The 10694-nt window shown below is 37.0% G+C and overlaps 1 protein-coding gene across 1 annotated transcript in view; it reads right to left on the reverse strand.

Moving 5' to 3' along the window:
- LOC106942077 (E3 SUMO-protein ligase PIAS2-like) overlaps window positions 1-9465 on the reverse strand; it is a 26207-nt gene extending 16742 nt beyond the window's left edge. Inside the window, exons 1-3 of the mRNA XM_015025254.1 lie at window positions 9274-9465; window positions 6190-6323; window positions 149-341 (exon numbers count right to left, since the gene is read on the reverse strand). Coding sequence (XP_014880740.1) covers window positions 149-341; window positions 6190-6323; window positions 9274-9425 — 479 coding nt within the window. The 5' untranslated portion in view covers window positions 9426-9465. The remainder of the gene's footprint in view (window positions 1-148; window positions 342-6189; window positions 6324-9273) is intronic.
- Window positions 9466-10694: the final 1229 nt, after the last annotated feature.

Consider the following 10694-nt stretch of genomic DNA (forward strand, 5'->3'; position numbering starts at 1 on the left):
ATATATATATATATATAGGTGCAAATAGTAATATAACATGCTGAAGGTGGTTGTGAATACTGAATAACTATGTGTAAAGATTTACATACAGCATCTTTTTAACAGATCTATTGATGTTAATCAAAGCACAATTTAAAATTCAGCTTACCCTTTAGCATGAATTTCCTCATTCTTGGAGATGTAAATGCACTGTCTCTTAGATGGGGGGGTTGTGCTTGTATCATCATCATCATCAGAAGATGAGGAGCTTTCTAGTGTCAGATCAATTACATCAGTTTTCTTGTTGAGATTGGGTTCCACAGGATGGACTACCACTGATGACTGGTGTAAAGGAGTTGTGGCTGAAAAATAATGTTAAAAATATTAAACATGCTCTATTACCATAAACAATATTTTAGAGATCCATTTACCTCATAAATATATAGTATGTTAAGCACACAGTCCCAGCCTTCCTTTTACCCACCTCTTTCATTATTTACATTACAAATGCATGGTATATTGCTATTAACATTAGCATTGGCCTATCAATTACTCATTTTTATTTTTATCCTGATGACCTTCGTGTGTAAGCTTTGGAAATGGGGTTGTGGGACCGACCAAGTGGCATTTGTCTGGGTATGTTAAAGTGATCCAGTACAGAATTGGGGGTATATGGGTAAGTAGCAGCAGAAATTAGAAAATTAGAAAAACTGCAAATAACAACAGGAATGAAAAATAGTTATTGGGTTTATTGAGAGCAGTGATGGTTATAGAGCCTGAATGCCCTCCTGCACAGTCGGGCTGGGACGGCCCGGCCTCAGTTCAAACCTGAGTCTGACATTTTTGCATTAGCACTTAGAGTCCAATTCCTTCCTGCTCCTTGAATCCTAAATGGATTGTGTGTGCAATGATGCTTTTTTACTGACACATACCTGTTTTCACCTGGTTTGTACATCAGCTTTGTGCGTGCCATCAAGTTTGCACCCATTTTTATACACATAAACCTTTTAAAGATTAGACCTCAAGTGTGATTCCAAATTTTTTCATTAACACATTAAAACACCACTCTTAAAGAATGGCATTTTACTTAATTCCAGCTTGTGAAGTATTTGCATCTCCCAGAACGCCATTAAGAATTTTCAAATTAAACAATCAAGAAACTGGGAATCGGGATTTGTTTGAAGATGCTTTTTTATTTAGGCAGTTCTGTTTTGAACTTAGCTATCAGTGATCTCTGGAGAACAATGGTCTGAGGATTTTTTAACAGATGTCTTGAATAGCACTGATCTTTTTAGGCTCCATCAGTCTGTGACCTTTAGTATTTTGGGAATCATTAGTATCTGGTGGGAGCATCTGCTCCCATAAGACTCTTTCAAATTTTATAGTCTTATAAGAAATTTCTAAACTTTTTGAAAATTTTGATAATTTTTTTGAATAACTCTTTCTCTGATAGTGAAAGTGATTTTTAATAAATTAATTTGCATTTTATTGCATGACATAAGTATTTGATACATCAGAAAAACAAAACTAAATATTTGGTACAGAAAAGTTTGTTTCCAATTACAGATGTCAGATATTTCCTGTTCTTCTCAACGAGGTTTGCACCAGGGCTGTAACAATTCCTCAAATGATTTGAGTACTTTGATTATTACAATTCCTTGAGCCAAATTATCTGCCTCAAAGCTTTGTTAAATTATGTTTTTTTTATTTAGCATATCATGTGATTCTTTGTGTTGCGCAACACTTTTACTTCTGCCGATGAGTTGCTGACGAATGATAAGTGTTAGCAGCATAACATTCAATTTTCAAGTTCGGTCAGGGAATACAGAGTTATTTCATTGATTTATGATAATGGTTTTTATCATTTCAAGCAACCTTCCATTGGCTAGAGCGATGCCTGGAGTACAGCAGTCTTTCTCCTCCTGGAGCTGCTGCCTGGTGGCTGCTTCAGAGTGAACGGCGGGGAAGAGCGCAGAGGGTGTTTTGTTACAGGTGAGCAGATAGACTGAACACAACGGCTGGCTGCGCTGTAATTGATCCTTAATGTAAGTGCAGCTTTACAAACAAACCGGAAAATAAAGTTACCACAATCCTGGTCGCAACAAATGGGTAGTAGAGTGCAACCTGGCAGAACACAGCTGGTAGATGTGCTTCTGCATGTGACAGAGGAGCCAAATCCAGCCACTCAAATGGACATAAAAGCATGGGCAAAGTGAGTGTTCATCTATTAAACTGACTGAAGATGGATACATAAACTAAAAGCTGATGCATCAACATTTTTATTATTATTATTTTTTTTTACAAATGTCTTTGTAAGTCTGGCTCTTTATTATTAAATTGAATATATTTTCAGATTTTCGTACATTTTTTGTCCAGGTTCACTTCAAAAGTGTGCTATTATTGTTAGAGGTATATTTTCTAAACTATAGAAAACTGTTAGGGATGCTGAAATATGAAAATGTAGGCCTATATCTGACAATACTGCTGTTATAACAGTATTTACCTATTTTTTTAATCAAATATTTTTTTTCAATTACTCTATTAATCATCAGAATAACATATATACTGTAATACTCAATTACTCAATCATTTACAAAAGCCCTAGTTTGCTGCAGCAGGGATTTTGGAGCACTCTTCCATAAAGATCTCCAGATCCTTCAGGTTTTGGGGTTGTCACAGGCAAATACAGACTTTCAGCTCCCTCCAAAGATTTCCTATTGGGTTCAGGTCTGGAGACTGGCAAGGCCACAATAAGATGTTTCTTACTGCAACAGTGTCTTCATAGGCATGCCTAATAACTCAATTAGACAGTTGTAGTTGATCAGGAATGCTGCTACTTGCGTTCTTACGGCATGTCTTATTGGATGTCTTCCATATTTGGCTCACAGAGTGCCTGTCAGTCAGTGGCCTCAAAACATCCCTGTAGTGTCTCAGTGACCTCCTTTGACCACCTCCTCACTGTCCTCGTAGTTGCAGGCTGTCTCTTCACCAGAGGTATATAACATGGGCTGAGGTACACCAGGTTATGATCCGACCATCCAAGTGGATTGAGGGGAGAGGAACTGTATGCATCCTTTACGTTAGCATACAGCAGGTCCAGAGTTCTCTTCTCTCAGGTGGGACAGCTCAAACACTGGGTGAAATTGGACAGGTTCCTGTCCAATTTCACCCAAAATGAACATACCAAAAGGGGAAAACACTAACATGTATAGTAGGAAGTCTTGTTCCATAATACCTCTTTATATACTGGATAATCCTCTCCACAATTCCTAAGCACAAAAAAAATATATAAATAAATGCTAAATTACTACAAGATACAGGAATATCAGGGTTACTGCATTAAATAATATACAGGGTCGTCTTTAATCTGCAGTAATACTGTGAAGTCAACGTGAAGTCTCAGCTGATTAAAATCAGCTGAGAAAATCATGAATGCAGTAGGATGTCCAGTCTGCAAGCAAGCTACACTGGAGTGGAGGAATGTAAACAGTCACCATGACAACATGGGAATATTCGCGGGGCAAGTGAAATGGATGTAGTCCAACCGCCAAGAGTACAATGTCAGGCAACAGATTCGCTCCTTGACCGTTATCTTAGCAGGATTGCGCCAATGGTTGTTTACTAAAATGTCAAGCCCCACTCCTTTCCGCTTACCATTCTTGGTGCAATCCCCATCGGCCCAAACAGCCTGGTAGCCCTCAATGGAGACATTGGCATCAGAAATGTCCGGGTTCAGCCATGTCTCCGTAAAACACATTATGCTACATTCCCCATACTTGCTTGTCTCCTGGCCAGGTGGTCATGAAGTGATCAAGATGGATAATCCCTCCATCTTGTTGACCTTTGATCTTATGTTGCCCATAGTAATGGAGGGGAGAAACGGCTTATATCTCCTCTTCTCCATAAGCTTCTGTGGTTTCTTTCTTATTGCTCTCCTCTGCTGTTTGTTTCCTCCTCTGATTGATGTGTCCTTCTCCACATCTCTTCAGGGATTTCTGTGGGTCTGGACACCATGCCGAGCAGCTTCAGCGCAATCAGCTGATCCGTGGTATAAACGAAGCAGTCAAGTTGTTGTGCCCAGTAGTATTTGTGTCATTTGTATTATTTGCAGATGACAAATATATCTTTGTTGGAAATCATATGGAAGAACAACTAAATAATATAAACAAGAAAATGAACAAACTGAAGGTGTGGTTTGATGGTAACACGTTACTAAATTTGATTAAAACTAAAATAATGCTATTTGGGAATTGCAGAAAAGTTCTGAAATAAAAAATAGAGATAAATGGAGTAAATATAGAAAGGGTTCAGGAACACAAATTTCTTGGAGTTATTATTGATAAGGTTAATTGGAAATCACATATTCGATATATCCAAAAGAAAATATCATATTGAATAATCCCAAACTGTTGGTTGAAAGAAAGCATGACACATTTTTTACTGTTCCTTAGTATTACTGTACCTCAGTTACCGTGCAGAGATATGGGGCAATAATTATGCAAATTTATTAAACTACAAAAAAGAGCAATAAGAATTGTCAATGAGGTTACCAATCTGGATCACACAAATCCATTACTTATACATTATAAATTATTAAAACTTACTTATTTAAAGCACAAAATGAACAATTACCCAAAAATATTTTAAAAAATGGTTTTCAAGAGAAGGATTTTATCATTTCAAAGGAAAATACAAATTCAAAGTTTGTAAGATCAAAACCACAAGAAGTTTTTGCGTTTCAGTCTGTGATGTGAAACTATGGAACAGTTTGATTGTGGAATTAAAACGATGTACAAACATTAAACAATTCAAACATTAGTATAGGTATAACTGTCTGGATGTATTATATTACATAGCATTGTTAGCGTCATTATGATTACTTTGTTAATATTAGTTATTATTAGCATATTACTGAATTGTATTAAGCAAGAATCTGAAAGTAGAATGAAGGTTTTCTGATGCCATGCTTATAAATAGGATGAGATCATTTTGTGATGTTCCTGAGATGGGATGGACTTAATAATTTTATACATCTATCCACTCTGTTTATTGTTTGCATTGCTGTAAATTTAATTGTAACTTGGTGTGTTCAATAAAATACAAAAAACACACACAAAAAATACAGCGAAGAAAAAGATCCAGACTCTCTTTACCACCACTGCAGAACAGGATTTTCTTGTACCTTTAAAATAAAATTATGAAGGAAATATATATGTTGATGTGTGTGCAAAGCATTATAGATCACGGAAAACAAGAAACACTGCCACTACTGTACACGTTGAACTTTGAGCTCATGTGACAGAAAATAAACGGTCATTTACATGCTCTACCTTGTAAACCACTAGCAGGTTCTCTCAGATGATTGTCATGCTGGAAGTCCAACCACAACCCATCTTCAGTGCCTTTACTGAGGGAAGGAGACCGTCATCTTTGTAAAAAGCATCCGCAAAGAGTGATGTTTCCACTCTTTGCGGATGTTGGAATTGCATTATTCCAACATCCGCAATAGTTGGATGCGGATGTTGGAATTGCATTATTGAGGTTGTACTCATCCTCCTTCTTCCAAATACGGTGAGTGTAGTTTTGACCAAAAAGCACTATTTTTTTTGTCATCAGACAACTTGACCTTTTCCAGAACATCCAGATGGTCAATGGCAAACATCAGATGGGTATGAACATGTGTTGGCTTGAGCAGGGGGACCTTACTCAAGGAAAGCCCCCCTATACTCCTGTCCCTCCTGTCCCCCTTGTCCTTGCATGGGCTGCAGGACTTTAATGCTGCACCTCTGTACAGCCCTTTAAGTTTGGTTCAAAAATATTTTAGTGGTTAGTCTGAATTTAGAACTAGTCTTTGTTAATGGTGAACATGCAAAAAATTAACTATTAAATAAGGAACTTATGTATGAGTTACACTGGAAATTATTAAGGGGTGTCAATGCGTGTAAGGGAAAATGCATGCCTTTTGTACTTTTTTATTCTCAAAACTATGCATATCTTTCAATTCACTACTTTCCACTATGCAACGCTTGAATAGTTCTAAAAAAAATTCAGAACACACAGAAGTTTGTGGTTGTAGCATCGCAAAATATAAAAAAGTTCAAACTGCATGAATAATTTTGCAAGACGGTATATAACTAATTTCCAATTATTTATTTTCCTATTATAATTATTATACTGGTACTAAGTGATTAGAGAATATTATGTACTTACATTCTTCTTTTCCAACTGAATGAACAGAGAACTTGACCGGATCTTTCTTCGGTCTCATTGGGCACCAGGTCCCGTCCTCTTGAAACTTGATTTCATCAACATCTGAGCAGTCATTAAGGATCTCCAAGAATAAACTGAGAAGAGAGTAAAATATTCACTTAATTCACTACCCTTTTTGAATAAATTTGTCTTTTCTCTCAGTTAAGTCAAAGTTTATTTTGACATCTCATTTAAAGTGACATTAGCTACCTGGATCACTAGTAGCTTAAACATTGAAATATAATAAAGCAATAAAAAAATAACCAAATAAGTAAGAAATAGCTAAAATTAAAAAAAATATGTGTACAACTGTTGAAGTAAGGGATGGTATCAGGTTAAAGAAGGAATCCTGTTGGGTCTTTTTTGGCCTGTGGAACCCCACAAGCAGTTGATGGTACTAGTAGGGCAAGTGATAAGTCAGTAAGTCAGGCTTGTTTCCTCTATGAAGGCTGCCCTTTGTCACCAATTCTGTTTATAACTTTCATGGCCATAATTTCTAGGTGCAGCCAAGGTGTTGAGGGGATACATTTTGGAGGCCTTAGGGTCGTGTCTCTGCTCTTTGCAGATGATGTGGTTCTATTGGCTTTATCAGGTCACAATCTACAGTTTTTGCCAGAGCAGTTCACAGCTCACTGTAAAGCAGCTGAGCAGATGAGGATCAGTGCCTCCAAATCCAAGATCATGGTCTTGAGTCGGGAAAGGCTAGAGTGCCTTCTCAAGATCAGAAAAGAGGTCCTGTTCCAAGTAGAGGAATTTAAGTATCTATGTCACTCTCATGAGTGAAGGAAAAGTGGAGTGGGAGATTGATAAGTGGATTGGGACTGTATCTGCAGGTATGTAGGTGCTGTAACGGCCTGTTGTGGTAAAGAGATAGCTGATTAAAAAGGTGAAACTCTTGATTCCCTGGTTAATCTACATTCCTACCTTCATCGATCTGGATCATGACTGAAAGAATAAAATTGCTACAAAATTGAATCAAGTGGCTGCAATGAGTTTCTTCCGCAGGGTGTCTGGGCTCTCCCTTAGAGATAGGGTGAAAACCTTGGTTGTCTGAGAGACATTCAGAGTAGAGCTGCTCCTTCTCCATGTTGAGAGGAGCTGAGAGGGCTCTTAGCTATCAAGAAACGTGCGTCTTGGAGCCGTGGACTAACGTTTGTCTGTGTCTATGAAATGCACCGGTCCAACGCTATGTTGTCTACCAGAAATTGAATACACTGTAAACAACCATCCTCCACTACAGGGCAGGCCCAAGGCAAAAGCAAACTAAGCGGTCACTTGGGGCTCCAAGGCCACTTGGGGGCACCCTAAGGGGAAATTATTTTTTTGGGTTTTTTATAGTAATGACTTCTATGTGACTATATTAACAAAAACACACAATTTCTTGATAAAGTTGTGTTTTTTTTTTGTTTTTTTTTAACAATAATATATATTTCATAATGTATGTCATTTCTTATATGGACACTAAGAAAAAATAAATTGCTCTTGGGTGCCTCTTGGTGGTTGTGGTAGGTCAAGCTTCACCAGTAACATGAGCTGCTGTGCAATGTGAAGTGGGTATCCAAACCTCCAAGGCACCGGTGGAAGATAAATTAGCAAAACAATGTCATAAAAAAGGAGAGAGAAAAGAAAGAGATAGAATAGTTAACAAAGGCCAAGATAAAGGTATGTTTGCATGTCTCTTGGTAATGTAATGTTTACCAAAAAGATTTGTGAAGCTGCTAATAGAAACGTTGCTCAACAGCAATCTTGAACAGTCCAGTTCAACATCTAAACATTTATGCTAGAATGTTTGTATTTGTGTGAAACTGAATTTTAACTTAAAATGAGTTGATTCTCCTGGTTTGTCCTAAATATTTGAGGTTTTTCTTGGCTTAAAAACAGTGTGTTTGATATGTTTGATAACAATTAAAAGTTCCCAATCACTGACATGTTTTGAACAAAAATTGTTTTTTTTACAACAGGTTACATGGCTACTACATTAATATATCAGTGAGCTACTCTCAGCTGTAGTTGGCAATATGCTGTTTGCTGCTCATAATTTATGTGACTAAAACAAACCTTATTTTTTAATCAACTTCTAAGTTATGTGAAACTTCTCCCGGAGCACTGCTAAAATTGTTTCAAGACTCAGAATCAGCCCAGTACTGGTCCACATTCTCAGGTGAGAAAGACTTGCCTGGTATAAATTACATTTTTTGTTATTGAAATTATGCCAGAGTATTAATTTAATCAAAATACATCATGAATATTTGTGTATGTATTCCATCTTAAGTAGGGCTGCACCGACTGCAATTTTCTGGCCGATCACCAATTACGATCTTTAAAAAGCCTAACCTGCCAATTTTGATTTTGGCCAATACTGATTTTTTTTTAATCTGAAATGTTGCTTAATATAGCAAGAAAGTTGGCAATAGCGGGGTGACTATTGCCAAGAGGCTACATTAAAAGAGTAAAGGTTTTGTGCTCATTTCCAACCTCTATAAGTATTAAAAGAGATGCATGTGCTAGTTTTCATGTCTAAATTCCATATACTTACACACAGAAAATTTTACATTTCTTAGGAAATCTTGATCCCTTTTCTAATAAATAAAACGAAGACTTGCTTTACATTTACAGTATATTTTAAAACTTGTCTTGAACATATACAACCTTAAAGGTAGTTAAAGATAGTTAGTGTCAATAAAGGCATCTGTTTGATGCCCTAAGCAACAGCTATCCCTGTAACCTCAAAATGTATGCATCTGTGGGGCTTACCAGCCAGAAATGACCAAAAAACAAGACAGCTATACCTAAAATGATGATGGAAATCTTAAGCGTATTATGGTGAAATAAGAATACATACCATGTGTAATTTATTTGAAACCCCCATAAAAAATCTTTCTGTATTTTTATAGCTGTTCAAATAGTTACTATAGTCAAAATAGTCAAAGGAAAAGAAGTCTATAAACATATGTATATTTCACAGACCTACTCAGACCATGAAAACAAATTAAATTTCAGAATTTTAAGATGTGTAACTAATTAAAGTAACATGATTTTACAAACCCATCAATAATGAGATTCTCATAATCAGCTTTCTTGTCACACACAGGACAGATCCAGGTAGGTTTCTTTTCATTCATCTGCAGGTAGAGGGCAGCATCAAAGCACTGTAGATGAGAGCATGTCACAGCTCTGCATGGGACTGTCAGTCGCATCTTACCCAGCTTAAAACAACAGATAAAATAAATTAAATCAAAACATGAACAAAAATACTTGCTTTAATGTATTATACTTTGTTCGGTTTGACCAAAAAACAAGACAGCTGTACCTAAAATGATGATTGAGTAACTGAGTTATTAAACATGAAACCTAACAAACAGAAAAGCTAAATGTTATTGTGTTCATGTCATAAATGCAATGAGAACAAAAGCATGTTTATTTTTGATGAAAGATAATCAGATATATAATCCTTTCTTAGAACACTCAAAGACGCTTTACAATGAAATCCGTCATTCCCATTCATGCACACATTCACATACAAAAATGTATAATATTCTAGGTACTTGAAGGTTTGGTTAAACTTTGGTCTGGAAAACTCTGATTCCAAGTTTTAAAAAACTTATGGTTGTAATTTTCTATTTGGATATAGAACAAGTTATTTATTAAAATTATGGAATTTTTTTTTTACCAATAGCTATATTTGTGCACTATGTTTGGGTCAGGTCAGTGCCAAAGGAAGCATTTCCTAAAGCACTATAGACCATAAACACATCGCTCTGACCTCTTATATCATGAAGGTTATGGAGATGATGATATGGGCGCACCCAAAGACACAGGTGGGTGAAGCCCAGGACCCTTTGCAATTTATACATCTCCTGCAGAAGGTCTATTCCTCCTTTGATATACCTGATACTTTATCTTTGTCGAAGGCTGATTCTCATCAGCCTTCCAGCCAGAATTAATACGTGAGAAGCTCAAAAAATGGATGTGGCTGCATCACGCATCACCTGGATCCTTGACTGACAGTTTGTGAGGTTATAGGAATGCGTGTTAGATAATCTGCTATGTAAAAACGGAGCTCCTGGGGAACTGTACTATTCACCACCGACACTGTGGACTTTAAGTACTGTTCCAAACTGTGCAATCTGAATAACTACTCAGAAGACATGGCTATAATAGTGTGTTGAGAGGGACTGGAGGTGGAGTACAGGACTTTGGTGGATGATTTTCTGCCATGGTGCTGAGAGAACCAACTCCAGTTAAAAGTAGACAAGACCAAGGAAATGGTCATCAGTTTCTGCCATAATAAAAATTCTTAGCCCCCAGTCTCCATTTCAGGAGCAGAAGTGGAGCAGGTTCAATCCCATTAGTAGCTCTGTGTTGACTTGGACTGGAAGTTGCAGTGGGCCATGAATGCTGACATACTCTACAAAAAGGCCACATCCATCCATCCATCCATCCATCCATCCATCCATCCATCCATC

Source organism: Poecilia latipinna, unplaced genomic scaffold (assembly GCF_001443285.1).
Source record: "Poecilia latipinna isolate Pla-1442-1.1 unplaced genomic scaffold, P_latipinna-1.0 Scaffold4028, whole genome shotgun sequence".
Taxonomy (NCBI): domain Eukaryota; kingdom Metazoa; phylum Chordata; class Actinopteri; order Cyprinodontiformes; family Poeciliidae; genus Poecilia; species Poecilia latipinna.